Source organism: Falco naumanni, chromosome 15 (assembly GCF_017639655.2).
Source record: "Falco naumanni isolate bFalNau1 chromosome 15, bFalNau1.pat, whole genome shotgun sequence".
Classification (NCBI taxonomy): domain Eukaryota; kingdom Metazoa; phylum Chordata; class Aves; order Falconiformes; family Falconidae; genus Falco; species Falco naumanni.
The window spans coordinates 22,339,836-22,363,518 of record NC_054068.1 but is presented as its reverse complement, the minus strand read 5'-3'; the positions used below and the strand labels follow the sequence as shown (position 1 = coordinate 22,363,518).

Sequence of the window (23,683 nt, the reverse complement as noted above, 5' to 3'; positions counted from 1 at the left end):
CCCTGTGCTCTGGCAGAAATCTCGACTGGGCCTCCACAGTTTGTTGGCAAAGCGCCAGTCCTGGGTCATGTGGCCGCAGGCAGTGGGCAAAGCTGTGGATGCTGTGCCGGGGGCTTGCAAGCCACGGGATGTGTCCCTCCAGGGGTTGTCCCCTGGAGCTGCTGCTGCAGGGTTGGTTCGAGCCTCCCGCTAGTGGGAAACCCCTGGCTGCAAGCCCAGCAGTTGGAACTGTTCAGGGGTACCCAAGTGAGTTTACTTTTCTTGTGGCCTTCAACATTGCAGGGCTCCTCCATTTCTCATCTCCACCCTCCCCTTCCCTGCGTCCCTGCGCAGCGATGGCTGAGCATCGGTGGCAGCACAGAGGGAGGGCTGGGCTGTCTGAGCTGCGTGCTGCCCCGAGGACTTGCTGGTGGGCCATTCCTCCTCCGAAAGGCTCCAGGTACGTGGGCTGGGGTGGGGGCAGATGCTGCGTTCCTGCTCCCGGAGAGACAGGCAGCGAGGCAGTTTGGAGAGGAGGTCTGTATCTGCTCTCGGAGGAGCCCCCGAGCTGCACGCAGGGATCCCTTGGGGGAAGCTGCAGATGCCCCCAAGGTGGCAGAACGTGGGGAAAAGATCAGAGCTCGTCTGGGCCGATGCGCTGGACACAACGATGGCTGGTGTCCTTTGACATCTGCTGACAGTGGACGTTAAACTGACTGGCTGAGAGCCCCGTGTGTGCCACAGCTGGCTAGAAAAGCTGTTCCCTTTTCCAACTTTATTCGCAGCTGAGTGGACTGCTACCAGGCCGTGGTGTTCGATGGCCTGGAAACCCTCTTTGCGCACAACATGGCATCTGCTCTCCTCTGCCTGCTCAAAGCTGTCGGAAGTCGGCCTCACATCTATGTCGTGAACCTGTTCCAGGATTATGTGTCCTTTAAAGCCTGGGAGACATCTGCAAAAGAGCAGGAAGGTGAGACTTTCATCTCCGCACCTCTCAAATCTTCCCTGTCAAGCACTCAGCCTTATCTGTGTGTATCTGGGTTACCAGCAGAGCTTGTAAGAAGTGGTCCTATTAGTCCTTCCACCTTCTGCCTGGGCGTAGCCAGCGCTCAGCTCACAGTTGCTTAAAATGCAGCAGAGCAGAGCTGAGGCTGTGAAGACTTCCCTTGGTCTCTACCCTGAAAGCCTGGGCACAAGTGCCAGCTGTTGTGGCTCAGGACCGAAGCAGCAGCAGCAGCTGCCCGCCACGCTGGTGCGCAGGAGCCAGGCAAGGCGCGGGAACTCGCCGTGAACTGTTGATAGTTCAGGGGCTGATCTGAATTTTGGAGCAGGGCTGTGAGCTCCCCAGCACCTCCTGGCAGGATGATGGGCTGGCTCGGGACACAGCTGTGAATCCTGGCAGCTCACCCCCAACAGCAAGCTCTGCTAATGGTTTCTCCTCTGGCCTTGGCTGAAGGACGGGAGCAGGAAGAAGCTGCCCGCAGGGAGAGAGAACGTCTCTGGGAGATGGACGAGGATGAGTATGAAGCCCTCAGTGCGGAGCAGAAAATTCAGCTTCATAACCAGATACGCCAAGTCCAGCGCGAGAGGAGGCAGAGGTCTGTGCGCCTGTAACTCCCCAGGAGGGTGCCCCTGCAGGGTTTTCCTGCTCCGGAGACCTCGGTTGAGCTCAGAGGGGTCACGGAGCGAAGGCCCGAAAGGGTCTGCTCCAGGCGGGCAGTTCGACCCCCAGGTTCCCAGCAGAGGAAGGCCCTTCCTCCCGGGAGAGAACATCTTCTCTCCAGCTGAGTGGGGAGCCCGCGGGTTTAGACGGTGGCTGCCGGCACCTGGGCTCTGGGCTTGCCTGGCCGCTGCTCTTAGAAGTGTCTCTAAGTTAATTACGTTGATTCTCATCTTCACCCCCCTTCTTCCCCACACCAGAGGGGTTGTGGTGTGGCTTGGTGTGAGGCACAGCCGTGCTGGCTTGGTTTAGATCCCAGTCCTGCCGTAGGGGAAGTCCTTGCTGGTCTCCCAGGTTTTTCCTTCCTGAGCGACACCGGCCATAGAAGCCGGTGGCTCTTGGGCTCACCCTCAGCTGCAGCAGCAGGTCAGCCTGGGAGAAGCTCTGATCCAGCAAAGCAGCCCAGGGGGGGGGGCCGCAGGGGTTGAGGAGGATGCACAGCCTAAGTCCGAAACTGGGAGGGGGACCCGCTCAAAGCGAGCGTGTGTTTCCGCGCTTCGTTTGGCCCAGGCTGCCCTTATGAAGCAAGGCTGAGGTTTGGCTGGCCCTGGAGGTCCCCTCCCACCTCTCCCCACTTGGGATATTCCCAGCCTCCCCAGGCTGAGGGAGGTCCACAGAGATGGCCTAACGGTTCTGCCTGGCCTCAGGGTCAGGGAATGAAGTGCAGGACCAGCTGGGCTGGCGGCAAGCCCAGACTTCTGGTGGTGACTCTCGGGCGTGTTTTCTGTTTGGCTTGCTGAAGGGAGATGGAGCAGCTAGCTCGAGAGCTTGAGGAAAAGCGTCAGCAGGAGCTGGAACGCTTGAAGGAGGAAGAGCTGAAGAATTCTGAGCAGGGGAAGAGAAAGACTGGAAAAGACCAAGAGAATGCTTTGAGGAGGGAAAGCCGGCCTGGTGTCAGGCAGGTGCGTGGTGGTTTACAGAGATGACTGAAAGCCCTGGGGACCTTCCTACGGAGCTGCGCCGTGCCTCAGGGAGCCCCACGCAGTGCTGGGGACGAGCACCTGGCAGGAGCAACATGTGGGGCTGCGCTGGGAAACAACCACCGGGGTCTGATCGTGCTGCTGCTGCACCGGGGTGTCTTCCCATGGGTTTGCTGCTAGAGCTGCCCTACTGAGATCATGCTGCCTTTGAGTCCTGGCTTCATGTAACTCCACATACTGACTACTGAAGCCCTAGGTAGTTTTAGTCCAGCGTTTCTTCCCACTCTGCCTGTGACTTACACCTGTGAGCCATGATCTGTCTGGGATGTGGGGTCTTTTCCTACATGTCTGGCAGGAGATGCCCCCAGGCCTTGGGTATTCATTAGCAGGCAGACTTTGCAAAGAATCAGCCAGCCACAGGGATGCTCAGCGCACCAGAAATGAACCCAGAGGACCGCACAGGAGTAAGGAGGTGTCTTAAGTTCTCTGCTTGGGTTGGGAACCTGTTCTGTTCCTCAGCTGGTTTGCAGGACTCCTCATCAGTCTGACACTGAAGAGTTTGGTTTGTTGAGCTAAACCGGGTACCAGCTATGTTCTGAACTGGGATTTGTAGGGTGCCTAGCACAGGTCTCGAAGGAGGTTTGGGGTGCTACTGTAAAGATCATTTTTGCTTTGAAATGCTCACGGCTTTTTTCTGCTCTTCCTGCTCAGGGCATGAACAGTCCCACCAGCAACACCAACACATCCAGCAGCGACAGGTCGGAGGTCGCCAAGGGGGCGGTCAAGACACGATCTGTAAGGAAGCACCTGGGCTCTGTTGCACGTTGCACAAAGGAAGATGAGCAAAAGCAGAGTAAGGTCACCCTGATGGATGCCCACCTGGCAGCAGCTGCATGCCCCACAGACCTGGAAGAGGGCGAAACCAAAAATGAGGCCCAGAGTGACAGCGAGAACTTGGCCCTGAGGTTTAATATCTACAAGACGTCGCAGAAGGATGTTGCGCGTGTATTGTCATCCTGGGACAGGGTTCAGGGTATCCTGCTGTTCCCCCTGAGCCACGAGGACACACGGCACCCAGCAGAAGAGCAGCCCCAGCACGCATCCAGCCCCAGGAGCCGGAGGGACAGAGAGAAGGAGCATCAGGAAAGGCTGGAGAAAGAGCATCTGTCAAAACTGAAGGCTCTTGAGGATGCCAGAATACCTCAGCTGGAAGGGGAAGGTGCAAAAGTGTCAGCCAGAGGCCAGGGTGTCGGGGTGCCCTGCTTGGACATCCAGGTGCTGGGCTCAGAAGATGTGACTAGGAAGATCCTGGAGAGCAGCGAGCTGCCAGCGGCAGAGCAGGTAAAGCCCTGTGAGGCTCGGAGGCTGAGCCTGCCGTGCTCCTGGGCCCCGGTGCATCGTGTCCCACCAGGTGACAATGGCACAGAGCCTTGTCCAGGCCACCGATGATGTTCCACAATGGCTCCGCAGCAGCCCCGTGGCTGGGGGAGGTTCTCACCATCCCTCAGGTGGGTGGGAAGCAGGAGTGCTCTCTGTACAAGCATCCCGTCTGTTCAGAGAATTTCCCAGCCTGGAAATCATTGCAAATGGTCCCAGGGCAGGGCAGCTCAGGTTTCCTTCAGCTGAGTCACTCCAGGGAGAGGTTTCTCTCTCTAGGTCCCACTTGTAGGTCCTGGCGCTGCTCTGGAGCCTGCCCACTCCACTGGGCATGAAGAAGCGCTGTGCCCCATATAAATAAAGCCCCACCACATTGCCGAAAGCTCCGTGCCTTTAAGGAGTGAGTGTGAGGATGAAGGTGACAGGGGTACAAACGGGGTTTTCTCTTACGCTTTAGGTCCTGGATAGCCTTGGACTGGGTCCCTCCGGGCTTCCCATTCCCCCTACTGCTTTCTACTCCGTGATCCACTGCCCGGCAGAGCGGATGGCCCCTGCAGCAGGAGAAGCCCTCAAGCACTTTGTCTTTGTTGTGCCAGAAGGCGCCACTGCAGAAGACGACAAGAATGCTGCCGTAAGTCTCGTGGATGCCCCCGTTGTGCCCGAAGTGAAGGTGCCAGGGCAGGGGGGTGGGTGGGGAAGGATCACTGTGATGTCTGTAAGATGAGAATAACGGTTTAAAAAAACACCTCAAGCCCTCACCTTGCCTTGAGGTCCTGGGCAAGGAGAGTGTTGTAGGCAAAACTAAACCTGATGAGGAAGACCAAGTCCCTGGGCAGATGCGGTTGTTTATTTAGTGCTTCCCCTAATTGTTAACAAACCCACAGCTTGCTTTCCCGGAGGGGGATGTCTCGGGGCAGGTCTCACCTCTCTGTTTTCTCCCTCCCCTTGTGGCTCAGACCGCAGAGGAGCAGGTCGCCCCTGTGAGGAGCCAGTTGAGCAAGGAGAAAGCTGCGGGCAGCTGGGAGGCTGCGAGGGAGAAGCAGAGCTCCGGTCGGGGCAGGAGATGTCTCCAGGGGCTGGACAGGGAAGCACCCACATCTTCTCCTGGGGCGCACCAAAGCGGCGAGGACACGGTCCCATCCCCGCCGAGACATGTCAGGTGAGCTGAGGGCTGAGGAGATCCTTCTGCTTCGCGGCCACCCTGTCAAGTGAGGTCTGTCATCCCCAGCTCCTCAGGGCCCCTCTGTTGGTGCCTCCGTGGGATGGCGAGTCCACAACCCTCCTCCTCGTCTTGTTTGCTCATTAGCCGTGTCTGAAGCCCCCTCTTTAACTGCCAGGCTGAGCAGCTGCCGGTGGATAGTGCCTGCCCGCGGCGAGGTGGAACTGAAGGTCCACTTCAGCTCCACGGTGCTGGGCCAGTTTGAGCAGACGCTGCGTTTCGAGATCCTGGGGACAAAGCGACTGTACCAGCTGCCCTGCAGGGGCACCTGCCTGTACCCCACCATCAGCCAAGACCCACGGTAAGGCTTGCCCCTGAGAGCCTCCCACGCTGCTCCCCCCTGGGCTCAGAGCCAGGGCTGCCCCTTGTACCCCGGTGACCTTCTGGCTCGGGCAGAGCGTGCTGCCTGAGCCGCCCAGCATCTTGTCCCATGCCTGGAGCTGGGAATACTGGTACCGCAGCCACCAGTAAGGGTTACGGCTTTCTGACCAGGTTTTCTGCTTGGAGCATCTCACGGCTCCTCATTCCCTGTTTTCTCTGCCCAGGCTGGTGTTTCCCCACCGGAGGAAGAGCAAGGCAGACGACGACATTGTCTTCAAGCAGTATGTCACGGAGACGGGTGTCTTCCACTTTGGACCGCTGCTGTGTGGGAAGTCAAGAGACTGGTACGTGCTCCCCGCCCTGAGCGAGCACACTGATGTGCTGCCTGCGCAGCATGGGACGTTGGGATGGCACCTCCAGGGCCTCGTGCTGTCACGGACACGTCTGGGGACGAGCCGTCCCAGAGGCACAGTTCAGGGCAGGCCCAGGTGGAGACCTGCCTGGGAGATGCAGGGGGCTGAAGGGCCACAGATGTGTGAACTTGAGCAGATGATGGGCAAGTGAGTCCTGGAGGAGCAGGGGAGAGACGGAGCGATCTTCCTCCCTGGTGGGTGCCTTGGTGGCCAGAGCCATGTGCTGCTTCCAGCCTGAAGGTCACTTGGAGCAGCTTGTGTCCCCCCGCCACATCTCAGCTTCGCCACCTACGAAATGAACTTTATGGTGTTTTTTTTAAAGTGCTTTGAGCTCTACAGGTGGACTGAACAAGCAATTATTCTGCTGATGGTTTTGTAAAACATTCATTCCATTTGTAATATTAGTAAGGACTTATGATTCGACCTGCCGATATGGGGGCACGGGGGATCTGCAGGGGAATGAAAATGGAAATTCTGTTTCCCCGTCCTCAATGCTGGACAAAGTCTGCCTGAAAAAGTTGCCATTGTAGCTGCTGGCGCATTTCTATTTTTAACATAGCTTTTTTTTTTTCAGTATTAGAAATTAAGTTCTCCTCTTTGTGGGAGCTCTGGAGAGCTAGTGGTATTTTGACAACCCAAGCAAATGAAATAAAAACAGTTCAGAAAGCAAAAGAGGATCTTTAGCCAGGCTGATGCATGGCCTTGGGTTTCTGTTTGCGCTTTTTAACCCTTTAACTCCAAAATCTGCTCCATACCCGAGGGAAGGGATGTTTTTTAAATTCAGCATTCCTCTTGGGAATGAATCCTCTCTATTTCCTTCCCTCAGACCTTGAGCTAACCTGTGAAATACAAGGCAATCTCGTGACTGTTTTGGAAGACAAAAGCTAAACTATTTTTAAAAGCTCTTTCCAAGAGCATTTCTTTCTACCCTGCAGGGAAGGAAACCCAACAAAGAAAGGGGGCGAACCCATGTGCCTGCAGTACCTCTGTTTTTCCAGGTGTCTTTGAATTTCTATTTTGTAAAATGCTCTTTAAGTGGCCTGTGCATCATCACGTGTCTGGGCTGGAGGCACCAAGTACAGGGGTGGACATCAAAGTAACGCAAGGACGGACACACATAGCATCCAGTGTGCCCCTGAAAATGATCCTTTTTCTTGGCCTGCTTGTTGGAACATGGTCTTGCAGTGCAGCCTCCCGCTGCCAGGACATGGCGCTTTCCTTGGTGTGGGATGAAGGCGATGGTCTCCTCTGCAGCCTTTTCCCCTTTTGTGGACAGGTACAAGGCACTGAACTATCCCAGCAACTGTGAGACGATAACCATCCTCAACGTCACCCCCTTGGAAGTAGAGGCGCATTTCTCCTTTGAGCGCGATCTCAAGGCGGACACGTTCCTTGTAGAACCTCCCAGCATGAGGCTGAAACCGAACGAGAAGCAGGTAGGGGACAGCAGGTAGGGCAGGCACTGGTGTAAGTGCCCAGGAGCCATTCCTCCTGCTCACTGAGTGCTCTTCTGTATTTCTTGTTTCGGGGACGGGGCTAGAAGCTGAGCATTTGGGCGTACCCCACTTCAGCTGGTCTGGTGGAAGACAAGCTCGTCTGCCGCATTAAGGAGAACCCAGAGCCGGTGGTCTTCCCCCTGTGCTGCCAGGGGGTGCAGGTGGAGCTGAGGGTCAGCCCCGAGCATGTGCATTTCAACAGGCTGCTTCTGCACAGGTCAGTCATCCCACGGCCCCTCTGCTGGGGACGGGTGCTGTCGGTGAGCTCCCCTTCAGCCTCTCTGGCTGGCTGCATGGCCCTTCAGGCTGGGTGTTGGGCTGGCGTCCCTCTTTCTGCCAGCAGTTCCCGGTCTCTTGCTCACCGTTCCTTGCTGGCTTGGTTCTCTCAGGACAGCCACAAGCTCTGTAGCCCCCAGCAACGTGGTGCAATGGGCATCTTGATTCATTTGTATCTCGTCTGCTGGTTTGGAGAGCAGTGCAGTTGCTCCTCCTTATGTCCCTTCTGTTGGATACACCGTTAGCGCCCAGCCCTTCCCCAGGACCTCACCTCTGAGACTTGTGACACAGAGAAAACATTTAACTAATGTTATGGATACTATAAATACTGGATGTGTATAGATAAAGATATATATATAAACTAATGCATAGGGCTGCTCCAAGATGCATTCAGTTGCAAGGCCTATCCTGACCATGGAGCAGCTGGTGCAGGGTGTCTTTCCGCCTCTGCAGGGAGGACAGCAAGACCCTGGTCCTGCGAAACAGCACCCTGCTGCCTGTGGCCTGGCGGCTCTGTGGGCTGGAAAACCTGGGCGAGGACTTCTCCATGTCACAACGCGAGGGCATCGTTGGTCCGCGCACGGAGTTTGACGTGCATCTGTATTTCAAGCCCACAAAGGCTCTCAGCATTAAGAAGAAGATCCGACTGGAGGTGAGGGGGACTGTGCCCTCCCTGGCAGGGCGAGATCTTTCGGGGTGGAGGCTGTGCTTGAAGGGTTCCCTGCAAAGAGGGGGACAAAGGATGAGCCTTCCGGAGGTTCCTTTCTACCCGCATCGCCGGGGGGGCAGGCCCTTAGCAGCAAGGAACTTGCTCTTATAGCTGAGCTTCAGGGGGCATGTGTGCTGCCGGGCCAGGAAGAGCTGCACCTGAGGGACACAAGGCTGCTGTGACCCCAACTTCTGCTGCCTCAGCCTGGGTTCACCAGAGCACATGGTGCATCCCTGAGCATCTGCGTCAGCCCAGACAACCAGGCGCTGTGTCCTGAGCCCGCGTTACAGCCACCCTGCCGCTGTGCGTGGTTGAATGCTGTTGTTTGGCTGTCCAGACCTCGGCGTGCTCCCTGCGCCCATGCTGGAGCCTGTCCGGGGCTCTTAACGGAGAGCAGCAAGCTGTCACCCTGGGCTTTTGTTCCCCGTGGTTTGGGGGCTGCACTTCAGTGAGGATGCTGGGTGATTGAAGGGGAGAGGGTTGACGGTCAATGCCACCTGCTCTGGGACACCTCACACTTCTTGAGGTTGTTTTTCCATCGCTGTGTCTCCCCGGGTGCTTCCGCGGCAGCACTCCCTGCTGAAGGAGTGCCGAGCTGGGCTGGTAGGGCTTCTTACTGCAGCAGCATCTCGCTGGGTCAGCCCGTGAGATGAGCAGGTTGGGAGAGTTTGGGAATCCACAAGTGCTTGTCAAGCAGGGGAGGCCATGGTGGAAGCAGCCAGCAGAGACAAGGACTCGTACGTTGTCTACCAAAAGAATTTAATAGAACGGTCTAAGCAGTGTTCGTTTCTCGCTGCCTCAGGTTTCAGATGCAGAAAACATCCTGGGGATTGTCCAGGCTGAAAATATCCGCATTTCTGCAGAGGGCTATGATGTTGCTCCAGTCATCGACATTCCTAAAGGTCAGTGGATGCCCCAAAACAAAGCAGTCCGGGTGCGTTGCCTTGCCTTGGCAGGTGAGCAACCAAAGCGCTTGGGATGGGGTAGCATGCAAGCGTGGCCCGGTCACATAAAGCGCGTATCCTGCAGGTTGAGTGGAGTGAAGGGCTGTCAGGGCACAGCCAGCCTCGAGTCTCTCGCCCCTGAGCTTTGCAGTGTGCAGGTTGGTCTGGGGGCTTAGAAACCACAGCGATGTGAGCGAGCAATTGGCAGCTCCTGAGGGCTCAGCAGGGCACATAAAGTTGTTGGATCAGTGCTTGGAAGCAAGAAGGCAGAAACCCAGCTCCTCACCTGCTAAACCCTGCAGATATTCTCCGAGTAAGAAGAGCAAGGGCAGCAAAGTAGCTAAAGAAAATTTCCAAGAATGGAAACTTGCTGAGAAGGGTTTTGGGCTGCCTGAGAACTCCAAATGTCATAGAACAGTTTGGGTTGGAAAGGACCTCAAAGATCGTCTTGTCCCAACCCCCCTGCCATGGGCAGGAACACCTTCCACTAGCCCAGGTTGCCCCAAGCCCCATCCAACCCGGCCTTGAGTGGGGCAGCCACAGCTGCTCCGGGCAGCCTCTGCCAGTGCCTCGCCACCCTCACAGTGAAGAATTTCTTCCCAACAGCTCATGTAAATCTCCCCTCCTCCAGTTCAAAGCCATTGCCCCCTGTCCTGCCACTACAGCCCCCCAGGAAACACCTGTCCCCACCTTTCTTATAAGCCCCATTTCAGTATTGAGAGGCCAATTGAAGTTGGCCTGGAAGTGTTGAAATATCTGTCTTGTCACTTGGTGTGGTCTGTAGCAGCTCACTAATACTCCCCATTTCTTGCCTGGCTCTGCGGGTTTTCTGCAGGTGCAGGTGGCACCGTGGATTTTGGAGTCCTGAAAGTCCTGGATGATGCGAAGCAAGTGCTGACTCTGAGGAACAAGGGGAAGTACGAGATTGCGTACAGGTGGGTCCAGCTGCCTGCTCTGTGAACGCGTGGTGCCACCGTCTGCCCAGGCCTGCCTTCTCCTCCTGCCCATGGCTAGAACCGCTTCCCGTGCTGGCTGCCTCGTGGTCTGGTTAAATAAAAAGCCCGGGCTCCCTAATCTCAAAGACTTTAAGAGAGTGCAGCCCCACACCAGCAGTCCTTCACAGCTGAGCAGGAACCAGGAGAGACCCTGAAATTGAAGCCACTCACTGCTGAGATCCATTGCCTTCCTCTGAGGGGCAGCTCCTTTCTCTTTATGACTCTTTAAAGGAGGGGATGCACTCATGATGGTCTGCACTCTGTCAAGATCTGAGATTCCCCAAGCAGAGCTGGACTCTTTCCCTTTTAATTTTTTTATGGTCTTATGTCAAGTCCTGGCTGTGCCGGTGGCACTTGTACTTTTAACTGCAGAGGTCTTTGTTCCTTCCCTTTCTCCCCAGTTTCCAGCTGAAAGCTGCAGGCACCACCATACCAGACCTGGCAAGCCACTTCGCTATCCAGCCGCAGAAGGGCCTGCTGGCTGCCTCCGGGCACCCTGTGCAGGTCCAGGTGTTCTTCCACCCCCAGATGGAAATGAGTATCGAGGACAAACCCATCCTGCACTGCCAGGTGAGCTGCCCCAGCCAGGCAGTGGTGGCACAGCACGTCTTGGGAGCGTGAGCAGGACAGGTGCCTTCTGGAAGGAGGGCTTTAGCTGGGTAATTCTCGTAGGTGACAGCAATGTCTCAGAAAACATTTGTGATGCTTCCTAAGCGGAGCTGAAAGTCTGGCTCCGGAGGAGGCGTTGAAACAGGGAGGATGAGCTGATGGGGACCTGGGATGGGATCAGGGAACAGAGTCAGAGGCTGGCCTCTTTGCTGGTTTTACCAAGCCCTCCTCTGGCTGCAGGTGATGGAGTCCAGCATCTGCGGAGGAGGCGAGACAGTCGCCGTCATCCCAGTGAGAGTGTCGGCGAAAGCTGTGTTCAGCAAGTACAGCATTCACCCCGCCTCGCCCATCAACTTCGGTGCCATGGTGAAGGGCAGCAGGAAAACCTGCACCTTCATGCTGGAGAACAAAGGCAGCCTTGACTTTAAATTCCTCATCTACCGAGCAGACCAGGACGCATCCCGATTGCAAGAGAAAAGGTGAGAGAAGACCTGCACCACCTGTCCTGCCTGAGGAGGCACGACAGCGTGGCTGGTGTGTGACAGGCAGCCCAGACACCTGGGTTATTGTCCAGTTCACGTCGCCAGCTTGTGAACGGGGAGTGGAAAAGTGCCTCAGGGTCCCCGTGTGTCGGGCAAAGCTGGTGATACAGCTGAGCTGTCCGTAAGCTGCAGGAGGTGCCGCCGGGGCTGCGAGGGGCAGGGAGGCTTTCCTCTGGGGAGGGGAAGGTCAGCTTTGGCTTCAGAGGAAGGCAGGGTGGGGGCTCAGCATGGTGGATGTTTCTGCTTTCTCCTCTTAGTGGATGTCAAATGAAATCTGCCCACTCTGACAAGAGTGAGAACTTACACCAAAGGACTTCCTCAGCCAAGAAAAGCAAGCGCTCGCTGCAGAAGGTTGCCAGCCCCTTCATGCAGGTGGGTGGCTCCCGTTCCCCAAGACACACTGCTGCGGGTGCTGGGGGAGGACGCTGAGGGGGGCTCATCACCGTGGGGTGGGACATGGTCTGCATGATGGAGGTCTGTCATCTCCCAGCCACAAGCAGAGGCAGGAGCTGCTCAGTTGCACTGACAGTCCCGTGCTCTGGCTCAGACTTGGAGTTGTGGGGTCAAGAGAGAGGAGCAGGTCCCGTGTTTTGGTGGCTGCTAGCCAGAATAGGTCTGTGAATACCACAGATGTGGGCACGTTCCTGTTTGAAGTCCCACTCCATAGATACCAGATGACCTTGTGTTTTCGTCTTCCCAGTCCCCTCCCTTCCCTCCCGTCACTTCTCACAGTTATTTCTGCTCTCCTGTTTTACCCCTGAGGCTGGAGGATCCCAGCTAGCACCTTCACCTTTTACACCCAAACTCCTTCCTCTGTGCCAGCCAGGACAGGCCTGCAGCTCCTCCTGGCTTGTCCCTCTCGTCCTGGGGCTGCCTCTGGGCCGTGGAGTCATCCCTCCCTGCCCTGGGACTGGGGGCTCGGCCTGGCTGGAGGTTGAGGAGTGGCGTACTCCTTGCTGGGGATGCTCAAGGCTGGGCTGCTGGACGTCAGCCTCTCCTGGGACTCTTTCTGCAGGCTCACGTCACTCTAGGCATGTTCACGGTGTACCCTGGCTTTGGTTCCATCCCTCCTGGGGGCCAGCAGATGATCACGGTGGATTGCTCTGCGGAATCACTGGGGACGTGCGAGGAGCACCTGCGCATCGATATCAGCGACAGAGACCCCCAGGACAATCCCCTCGGCATCCCCTATACCCTGCTGGCTGAGTCCTGCCTCCCAGGTACGCCCCGTCCACAGGTTCCCACAGCCAGACCTGCTGCTGGTCAGCACCTAAACTTACTGCTTGGTTAGAGAGGCGCCCTGACCTTGAGGCTAAACCCTAAAATCCTCAGAGGTTCCAGTTCTTTTCAAGTCAGCCAGCGGGGAGAGGCTGGGAGGGATGCATGGAAGGATAAAAGGAAAGCAATACTCCTTGACTGGGACTGAGCTCCATCCTCGCAGCCGACCCCCCACCCAAGGCTGGGTTTTGCAGTGACCTGGGCAGAAAGGGTTTATCAAGCCTTCCGAGAGGCCAGCAGGGTCCCGAAAAATTCATCAGGAATTCAGCATTCAGCCCTCCCTCTGCTCTGCTCGCAGCATTTGTGGTTGATGACATCGAGTCCATCTTTGAGGAGCATCGAATCTGCAGCAACGTCAACCTCTGCCAGACCCCGCAGACGGTGCGAGACAAGGGTGTGTATGTCAGAGATGAGAACAAGTTTATCTTCACCGACGTTCGGGTTGGGCACCGGGCCACAGCTCGCTTCAAGATCCACAATGTCAACAAAGTCCCCTGCGATGTGGTCCTTTCCATCAAGCCCATCGCCGGTGAGGTAAGAACAAGAGGCCAAGGTGACCGTTGCTCTTTACAGGCTGCGCTGCCTTGTTCTCCAGACTCGTTGCTTCCTCCTGCCCGCCCTAGTCCAGCTCCGTGCAGGTCAGGCTACAGGGGGGAGCAGCAGTGCCAGGGTGGCAGTTCTGAATTTGGCACGTCTCGAGCAAGGCTTTGGCTCACCGCTCTGGCTGGGTCTTTGGTGGGAGACCCAAACCCTTCTGCACATCTCTGGGAAGCCTGCTCAGAGGGGGCCTTTACTGGCCTGACGTGCCTGGGCTCAAAGCAGACCATTCCCTCAGGCTCCCTGGCCTTTTCCTTCTCTTTAAAGGCCAGTTTGAGGTTAGTCGCGGGGTTTCCGTGCAGTGCCCCCCTCCCTTGTGTGCTGGGGTGGCTGCCCAGTGCTCAAAGCCAGCTTTTGCGCTCCTGGGCTCCCTGTGCAAGGTCAGCACCCTTTGGAGTCACCCCTGCGATGGAAGGAGCCTGCCCAGGGCAAGCAGGAAGGGAGACACGCTGTCTGGGGCTGTTCCCGGTGACGCATATGAGAATAAGACTGCGTACGAAACACTGAAGGATGTTTCCTCCTAACAGGGCTCTGTGGGTTCCCCCAAGTTTCACAGCCCCATCAGTGACATTTTCAAGGTGGATCCCGTTCGGATGTGCGTGCCCAGCTGCTCCCACGCCTTTGCTACGGTGACCTTCACTCCACAGATGATGCAGAGCTACCAGTGCACTTTTGAGGCTTCCCTGGCGAGGTAACTCCCCCTGTGAAATGTGGGCAGGGGGACCTGCCTGATGGCTGCCCCTCCTCTGGGAGGACCCCGACCTCTTGTTAACCCTGATGCTCTCAGTAGCCTTAGGCAGAGTGCTTAGTGTTAGAGAATAGAGGCGGTAACTACTAGACAGAGTAGAAAGAGAAGGGGTTATAGCTTAGCCTCTGCGAGTGACTGTGAAGACAGTGCAGCATTTGGTAGCCAGCTGGGAGTTAGTGAATCAGCAAGAAATGGAGATGTGCAACAGTTGAGCTGGGGCTTTCCAAGGACAAAGGTTTAGATGAAGCCGTTTCTGTGCCAGCCAGCCAGCGTGCATTATTTCCTCCTTGTTTCTGTTAAAATGAGATGATTGTATGTGATTACCTGGGGTATGTTAAGCGATTCTCTGTCAAAGGAGCGACTGGAGCCCTTCTAAAAGAGGAGCCCAGTTCCCCTGTCCTGGGACGTGTGTACCAGGGCTCTGACCGGCTCTTCCCCAGCCGTTTAGTGGCTGAGTCAGGACAAGTCAGCTTTCTGCTCTAGTACGCAATTCCTTTTTTAGCGTCCTTGGAAATAATCATTACTGACGGTGCTATTTATTTTTCCCTTCTTGCTTTTATACTATTTCCATGCTGCGCTCGTGCTTTTTACATGTGCCTCATATCATCGCAGCCAGTGAATTTGCCATGTCTCACCTGTCGCCTCATTATTTACCTGCTGTGCTGCATGATTCGATTCAGTGACGTGTTCTTTAACTGCTACTCTGGAAGGCTCTGGCTCTTCAGAGCTCTTGTGAATGGCCCTGATCGGACTGGGAGGAGGGGGTGGAGGAGACCTGTGTCATGGGGTACAGGAGCACCAGCCAGGGAAAATGCAGTGGGTGGCCCCTCTTTGTTGCTTGCCAGGTGGGAAATTGGTTAGTGCCGGCCGTCACGATCTCTCCTCTGCCTTTCCTGCAGCCCTGCAGCAATTAAAGCGCAAAGCCTGACCTTCCGTGTCAGTGGAGATGGGACTCTGCCTCGGGTGACAGTCCTGCGCCCGGTACTTCACAGTAAGAGAGGGAACCCTCTGCTGGTCTTTAAGAAGCTGTTGCTGGGTGATTCACAAAAACTCCCTCTGGTCCTTCATAATGGTGGCACCCTACCTGTCCAGGTGAGGACCTGCTCAGGGAACGCTCTGGTCTGGGAGCAAGTGCTTGTCTCATGGAGAAAAGGTCCCAGGAAACATGGCAGACCTGGAAACAGCTCTCAGAAATTCTTTTTAAGCAAATGACTGACTTGTCATTTCCAGGAAGAGAGTTCCTCTTGGAAATGCGATTTTTCTGACCAGCCTATCCTTTTCAGTTAAATACAATGCAAGAAAGTTGGTGGGGTGTTTTCCCCCCATCTCTTTTCTCACGCTTTGATTCTCGGGTGGGCACGTGTGATGTCCTAGTTGCATTAGATTGTAGTAAAATGGGATCAAATACACTTTAATGAAAAATTATGTTCATTACTTTTGTATCCCAACGCCTCTGAACACTTCTTTTTTCTGTCTAGTTTTACTTGAACTTTGTAAGTTTAGCTAAGAGCTGTGTTTGAAGCGGGGAAGCATGCTGGATGCCCCGTGCTGGACCAGCACCAGTACAGTGCCAACCCACATGTCACCCTGTACCCACACCAGTGTGGTTGTGCTCTGTGTTCCTTTTTCTCAGTTGACGATAGACCTGTTGGATGAAGTGGGAGTTTTCTTCTTGAAAGCCAGGCCCACCACACAATGCGTCTACCAAGCTGGGGGCGTGAAGGACTCTCCTGCAGGAGGTGAATCCCGTAAGTGTGAAGCGCGGTCATCCACACAGGGGAGAACTGTGTGCCCTGCTCTTGGCTTGGCCAAGCAGCCGCCAAATGTTAGATGTTGTTTCTTCGCTGGGGCTCTCTGTACCCCCAGCTTTTCATGTGGACTCTGCGCAGGGCTTCCTCCTAGAAAGTGGTTGGAAGTTTTTTCTGTTCCTCTGGACATGGTGGGTTGAGTTGCGGGGGGCTGTCACCACTTCAGCGGACCATCTGAGGTCTTTGCTGCGTGTGGGAGTAGCAGCCTGAATGGAGGCAGCCCCTGAGCCCACAGCCAGCCAACAGAAGCCAAACCCATTCTTTGGCTCAGCTTTACGTGTGGCAGGAGCTGACTGGCTGCAGTTTGAGTGAGCGCTGGGTGTTAACCTGTGTTTAAGGCACTTCAGCAGTGATACGCGTGGTGCTGTCGTAGCCTTGTGAGCATAGGAGGAGGGTCTGGCACCATTGGTGGGAGAACCTGTGCTTAGAGGCAGCTGGGTTTCAACCCCTTACGCCCCACGGAAATATTTCAGCGGTACAGCTGTATCACTTGTCGCTGATTTCATTGCTGTGCAGAGAGGAAGCCTCACACCGCTCTCCTGGTCCTGCTCCGTGGGGAATTAGCAGAGTTTGACGTGCTTTTCAAACCCACCCTGGCCCAACGTGTGGAAGGCAGGATCCACTTGTCGGTGGTGAACAACCCGTATGAGGAGAACGACATTCAGCTGGTGGGCGAAGGCTACGAGGATGACTTCACGCTAGATAACATCCACGGACTGGTGGCAGACAGTGAGGAGGAGGAGAATGCTGAGGGCAATCTAGAGGAAGACGTAATTGAGGGTAAGAGAGGAAAGGCTGCCCAGGTGGATCAAGGAACAGGGAAACAGACGTTTCTGCTCACCCTGTGCCGTGCACCTGCGGTCCAGCTTTAGCAGCCAGATCCTGCTGCCTTTTGTAGCCTGCAGAGGCTTAAGAGGCAGCTTGAGAGCAGAAGAGAAGATCGTCTGTCAAGGGAGAAGCTTGCAGGCTAGCAGGGAAGGGTCAGAGATACCCACGTTCAGCTGAGTATCTCCAAAAGGAGGGCTGCCAGCCCATGGTATGCTATGGAGATGAAGCCCGTGTCTAATGATTTGTGCCCTCGATATACGCAGCCTGTGCTGTCACCCCCTGGCCTGGCGGTCTGGGAGCGTGCTGGCTCTGTGCAGAGGGGCAGTGCATGCTGTGCTGCGTGGCTCCGCACAGCCACGGGTTTAGGGATGTGGCAGGGTGTTTCCGTGGAAGCAGTAGGATGGGGAACTGCGTCTCCCCAGGGAGGAAGGCTTGGAGCAAGGAAGAGTTGGCCACGCCTGTCTCTGTGGATGTGAGGGGGGTGGATGGACCTCAGGCACACTGAGACCTCCTGCTCTCCTTCCTAGCAGCTGCCAGAGTGAATCACATCCCGTTCGGGGACTGTCACATCGGGAAACCCTACAGCGTGACCTTCACCATCACCAACCGCAGCAGGACAGAGGCGATGCGGTTTGAGTGGCTGGCAGACACCCCATTTCACTTCTCCCCCAAGGTGAGTTTGGGTGGCTCTGCCTTTTCCCATTGCTCCAGCCCTGCCCGGCGGGTTCCCAGGAGCTGGCAGGGAGTCACCACGTACCGGTGAGAGCCTGTTTCAGTGCCACAAAGGAGCTGCAATCCCTGGCTTAGCTGGCACGGGGCTGTCAACCCCACAGAAAAGGCTCAGTGTTGCGGGAGGTGGCATCTTTTGTATTTTCCTCTGTCAAACCTCAGATGAATACACAGTAAGAGGCAGATTCCTGGCACAGCTGCTCACCACATCGATCTCTTTGCTGTCAGTCCTGCCCTTGCTAGTGATTCCAGTTTGGTCTTGGCTCTCTGGTTCTCCCTAGGTGGGACACCTCCATGCTGGCTGTGCTAAGGCCATCACAGTGACCTTGAAATCGGATGTCGCGGTCACCTTCAAAATGCACCCTGTGAAGTGCAAGGTGGCTAGGATCACCTTCCCACTGCCGCCGGAGCAGATTAAAGACTGGGATGACTGCCTGCGCACCATCAAGTGGGTGGATACCACCATGAGGGGCCCAGGAGCCACGTGGCCTGTGAAGAAGAAGGTAAGTGCAAACAGGAAAAGCTAACGGAGCTGCTGCAAAAAACCCTGGCAGGCCACCATCTCTGCTGGCTGAGCAGCTCCTGCGTCCTCCTGACGTTTAATCCACCCGTGAGGTTCACCCGCAGTGCGTTTTGGGGGAGAGGCAGATGCAGTGACCTGTGACACCAACACAAAATGGGGAGGTCTTTTGACAAGACACCTTTAGCCACGTGCAAACTACCGGTCTCTGCCAAAAGCTGAAGTGTTGCAACCTGTGTTGAACGGGAGGGCACATTTTATGATTTTATCACGTTTTGTGGTGTTAAAATTTCTTCATCGAATTCAGTGCCTTTTCACCAGCAAGGAGTTTAAGGCGCTGCACTCTGACTCTTGTTTTGGAGTGGAGAGCCACACTAGTGCTCTTGTGTGTGCGCTGGCCAGCCCACCGGCACATGGTGGGTGAGCTGTCAGCTCTGCCTACCCTGATAGCAGAGATTTTGGTGGTGGTGCCCATGTTGTGTGGGATATCTCATTGTGGAGCAGCCCGGGCGCTGCCTGGCAGTCGTGCAGCAGTCTGGAGAAGCATCGCTCCAGAAACTGCCACACACACGTACCTGGCACGTGTTCCTCCCTAGTTTCTGAGCCTTTTTAAGAGCTGTAAACCACACTTCTTCCCCATCAGCAGCAGCAGTCAGAGGCTTTCCTAGTGAGTTCGTCCCCATTCCAAAACGCCCGTCCCCAGCCCTCACCAGCGTGGCTGTTGCCCCACACATGGTGTCTGGAAAGCACCTCCCGCTAAGACAAGAGGGAAAAGGTGCTTTCTGGTTTTGTTCAGTCTTGGGGTTCTCCATCCACAGAACTCCCACAGGGGAACTTAGTCCTAATTTAGAGGCCTGCTGGATCTGTAGTGGGCCGTGAAAAAGGTCTGACACTCTACAGGGTTGAAACACAGGGACAGGTACCTATGACCCAGTCTTTGTCCCCACGGGTGTATTCCCAGTCATGGACATGATTATGGTGTTCAGTCGGTAGAAACAAACACTCTAATGGAAGGGTTAAGTTTTGTCACCTTCCCGGGGAAGTAAATGGGAATGGTCCTTTCTAGCCCCTGTACGTGGCTGATCTTGGAGGCCAAAAGCCTCCTCTTGCTCAGCCGGGCTTTCTAGGCTCTGCTCAGTGATTCTTCCCTTTCCTGTTTGGAGGTGATCGAGACAGACCCAGAACCAGCTCACGCTGTCCTGGAGGAGAGCAGCCGTGAGGTGGAGCTTTGCCTCAGTGCTGTTGTCGACTACGCTGAGCTCAAGCTGGATACGGACACGATTCAGTTCGAGGAGACCTTGCCCTTCCAGACGAGGACATTCCCGTGAGAGCCAGAGGCCAGGCAGGGACCCGTGCGTGGGAGCTGCCTTTGCCCAGGGCTGACCTGGTGCCTGCTTCGCCGGAGCTGTGCCGTGCTCTCTGGTGGACTCTGCTTCTCCTTCTACTCGTGGTCCGGTGAAAATAAAGGCAATAAAGTGCCAATAAAGGCAAAAAAATAAACACTGACGTGTTTATTGCTTGGCCACTTAATAAACCTCTTCTAATTTCTAACTGGGTGATTAGCCCTGGCGGGGGGTGGGGGCAGGGGTGTGTGTGCTGCTGCCTGCTGGTTCTGAGGTTTCAGCTTCCACACATCCTGGGCGCCTGGAGATGCCGAGTCCCTTCTAGGGCTTTGTGTTCAGTCTCACCTGCTGTTCTTCTCTTTAAACAAATCATGTATTGTTTCATCCTGTCCAAGTCCTGGCAGGGTGCTGGGGCCTGCGTATCTGCACATAAAGCCAAGCAGGAGATGGTGGCCACCGTCCTGCCAAGGCGTGCCAGGAAAGGTTCAATTCTGCCATGCCTTTCTGCTGACAGCAACCATGGGTTTGCTTCCATTGCGTGTTGCCTGTCCTCATCTGCTCGAGGACAGGTTTGCAGTCAAAATAATGTCAAACTGAGATGTAGAGACCAGATAAGACCCTTGGATTAAGTCTCCTGGGCACCATGCCTGCCCTTTCCTCTTTAACCTCCAAACTTTGAAACACTTTGTCTTGGGGCAGCCCAGGGCAGTGGTCTAGATGTGGCAGAGTTGCCTGGGGACAAAGATACTCCTGAGCATCAAGGAAGGGGTACCAGAAGCTCACCATACAGTGTTACTTTTCTACTTGCTTTGTATTTATTGGTCATTGTCTTTTCACTCCTCCTTCTTGCTTTTCAGTTTCCTGCTGTCCAGCACAGGGAATGTGGCCCTGGAATACAACTGGATGGCGGCTGTGGAGGACGAAAGGGCACTGAGCCACACTGGGGAGCTGCTTCCACCCAGTCTGGATGGTAAGGTGCTGCCTCAGTGTGGCAGCTAGGCATGCCCGGGGTGTCTCAATTGGTAGCTGAGGGCATGGGGAGAAGAACATGCCACTTCACCCCAAAACACTGATTGCTTTCTCATCCCTGTACTGTCATCCGCTTTCATTGCCATCTTCCCAGCTGCAGCTGGAGACTTTCTCCTTGCCCGCTTTCAGGGCCTTTCGGAGCCTCCTGTGCTCGCTCTGACACGTGTGCTCCGCGCAGGAGCTGACCTGGCTCAGGGGAGAGCCACGTGGTGGGTCAGGACCGGGAAGGGGACATCAGGGCACCACCTGGGGAAGTCTCTGAGGCTGGGAAAACTGATGGTGTAACAACGCGTTAGCTGACCCGAGTCACTGTCTCTGTGCAGTCCCCCAGCCCAGGGCGAACGCAAAGTCACTGTCTAAAACGAACCCTCCGAACTCGGCGCAGGAGTGTTTGCTGCAGGCAGAGACCCTGCCCGCAGCAGCTGCCGGAGCCCAGCGGCGGGGCCGGGGCTCGTTAACCTGCGCTAACGTGATTGTGCCTGAGCACATGGTCTCCTTGGGAGCAGCGCGGTTCTGCGGGGAAACGGGGCTGTGTCCAAGGGGTCTTACTGGGAGGAGGAGCGCGGAGAGCTGTCAACCCTCGTGTTCCCCAGCGCAGGCGGCGTGTCCGATGGTCAGGGTGGCAGAGCCCAGCCAAAGTCCGTCACTCCGAGTGTGCTCATCTCCCCCGGCTGTGGGTCCTGGCGTTGGCTCTGCCCCGGCACGGGGCACACTCGTGCTGAAGCCGGGCTGTGCCATCAGCTGTCCGGTTGTCAGTTATGGAAGCCTGGCAAGGGGGAAGGAAGGAAAGGGCGTGAAGAGCAGCGCTGTTCCCCAAAGCCTTCTCTCATCACACACAAGCAAAATTCAGTTCTGCAGGCGAGGCCACGAGGGAGCAGGGCTTAACGCTGTCCCTCATGCTGAGTGCCGAGTCTGGCTGTATTGGGGTGCGAAACAGCACCCGGAAACTTTCCCAGAGGCTGTTACACAGACATCTCTACTGCTAGTTCCTGGACATGGTTTGGGAATGAATGCTGGCCAGAAACTGTTCTGCAGGAGGTTTGCCTCTAGCTTCTCGGTCCTAGAGACGGACGGAGTTTAACAGTGTGGATCGAAGCAGCTGACTTCAGTCCTGGCCCCGTTAATTTGCTACCAAGGTGACCAAGGAGTGCCTGTTCTATATGGTGACTCTCAAGGCCACCACCTCAGAACCCATCAGCACTGTTGAAATGACCACCGCTGCTCGGCAGAGAGTGTCTTCCACCGTCAAGGTGGACAACCCTCTGGCTGTCCCGGTGACGTTTGCCATAGGTTGCAAAGTGCCTCACGTCAGTGTTCCCCGGTATTTCACTGTTCCTGCACAGCCGCAAGTTGGAGCAAAGCTCATCTAGTACGCTCTCTTCTCCCTGCAGTCTTTCTGGGAGCCTGTACTCCTGGAGGGTGATGCCCTACACGTACCATCTAGGGCTTCTGTCCGAGGGTGACAGCTCCCACCTACTAATAACCTGTGTGAGAAAATCCCAGGTGGGAATTGCCCGGCACTGGTGGAGTCTGCCACGCTGCCCCTTGTGATAAGCTCCTGTCAGACCTCACGTGGCAGGTCCTTGTGCCTCACGCTCCTTATTTAGCGTGGGTATTTTCAGTCCAGAGTGGCTGCAGGACATGCCCTGCCTGACTGGTAGGGTGTTTGCACTCTAATGAGTGGCTCCACTCCTTTGTGTTTTGGAGGGGCTTCCCCCCTGCTTTTGGGGCCATATGTTTATTACAGAGCTGGTCTCTGAGTAGGAAGGCTCTTCTCGAGGAGGATCTGCAGGGGCTGCTTTTGCTGCTGGCTCTTTGATTCATGAGAGCTCTTGGGACGTGTGAAGGGTGGGAAGAGGTTCAAAGGAAGAACCTGGGGAGCTCATTTCAGCGGTTCAGCTTCAACAGTCTCTATGTGGAAATCTGGCTGTGGTGCAGCTCACTGCACATACAGAATTGCTGGATAGACCCAGAAGTCTTAGCACCACAAAGGAGTGACTGTGAAGGCCTTGCGGATGTAGCAACCTGAGCATTATTTTAATCAAGAAATGGATTCAGTGGTGAGTAACATCACCGTGAAGACCTACCCTGTTACTCAGCTTTGTCTTAGAGGATTTCCCAGCAACACAACCTTTATCTTGGATCAAGCTAACAGATGTAGGGATTTGATGGCTCTCTCCTCCACAATGGTATTTTCCAAATTCTGCTTAGTATCTTCCCATTCATGTGGATTTCTTCCAGAAACAATGACATAAAAGCCTCAGTGCTGGCTCAGCACAACCTTAACACCCAAAGGAGCTATAGCTACTGTTGTATATCCAGTTGTGGCAGAAGACAAATGGTTGCAAACAGCCAGTACAGGCTGCACACCCCTGTACCCATCAGAGGCAGCTGCCTTCTCTGGTGTGTGTGCTCAGCTATGCATGTGCTACTTCAAACTTCATGCTGCCAAAATGATGCAGCTAAATATACAGTGTAAGCAGTACAGTTTTAGAACAACATGTAATAATATCATTTGTTTGATTGTTTTTAAACCAGATTATTCTCACTGAACCGGGAATATGCTGTAATGCTAGTAGATTTAAGGGGAGAACCCACCCCAGCAGTGGGTGCAATGATGAGCACCTTAGATGTAGGCTAAGCTAGTACAGGATATACAATTTAGGACAGAAAAACCAGAGTAAGACAAGGCTGCTAAATCAGACCACAAGAATAATAGCCAGTTGGCTCAGAAATACAATGCTGTGGTGCAAAGGAGGTTTAGTTTCAGTTTCAAAGGGAGCTGGAATGCTCCAGATAGAGTACACACGGTAGGTGGAGTGATGAGACATCCCTCTAAGAAAACTGTCCCGTTTATCAGCTCCAAAGCTGCACCTTACAACTCCAAGTGCTGTAGTGAGGGACTATAAACAGAATATAAAATTATGATGTTAGGAGCCCTCAGAATGGCCACTTCTCACAGATTTTGAAGTTGTTGGTTGACATAATTTAAGAATAAAGATAAATATTTAGGAGCACAGTTCTGCAAATCAATTTCCTTCATTTTCTCTTTCTTTTGTTTGCTTTCTGCTCTCATTGCTGGCTTTTGTCTCTTCCCTAGCTCAGCCACTTTCATGACCAAGTCAACTCACTAAACCAACAGGAAACTTCGCAGCTTTGTTTTTCCTGCTGGGTGAGCTGACTCAGCTCACAGAGGTGTCCAGCGAGTGGCAGCGCTGTGTAGGAACGCACCATCAGGACTGGCGAAGTGGGGCATTCTTGCGTCTGTGGCCACGAGTTGTTG

At 55.1% G+C, this 23,683-nt stretch overlaps 2 protein-coding genes across 2 annotated transcripts in view; both read left to right on the top strand.

Annotated features, from left to right (window-relative positions):
- LOC121098021 (hydrocephalus-inducing protein-like) overlaps positions 1–193 on the top strand; it is a 46,530-nt gene extending 46,337 nt beyond the window's left edge. Inside the window, exon 16 of the mRNA XM_040615550.1 lies at positions 17–193. Within this exon, the coding sequence (XP_040471484.1) occupies positions 17–193 (177 nt within the window). The remainder of the gene's footprint in view (positions 1–16) is intronic.
- A 587-nt stretch (positions 194–780) lies between these two features.
- LOC121098020 (hydrocephalus-inducing protein homolog) lies at positions 781–19,574 on the top strand. Its single transcript, XM_040615548.1, has 25 exons — positions 781–949; positions 1,436–1,577; positions 2,442–2,601; positions 3,331–3,960; positions 4,454–4,627; positions 4,953–5,155; positions 5,334–5,516; positions 5,761–5,880; positions 7,226–7,385; positions 7,490–7,662; positions 8,175–8,373; positions 9,233–9,332; positions 10,210–10,309; positions 10,771–10,939; positions 11,219–11,457; positions 11,778–11,892; positions 12,536–12,740; positions 13,097–13,332; positions 13,923–14,086; positions 15,043–15,235; positions 15,777–15,882; positions 16,468–16,731; positions 17,307–17,452; positions 17,790–18,011; positions 19,192–19,574. Exons 1-25 carry the CDS (start codon positions 826–828, stop codon positions 19,354–19,356), a joined length of 4,692 nt encoding a protein of 1,563 aa, XP_040471482.1. The 5' UTR covers positions 781–825; the 3' UTR covers positions 19,357–19,574.
- The last annotated feature ends 4,109 nt before the right edge of the window (positions 19,575–23,683 follow it).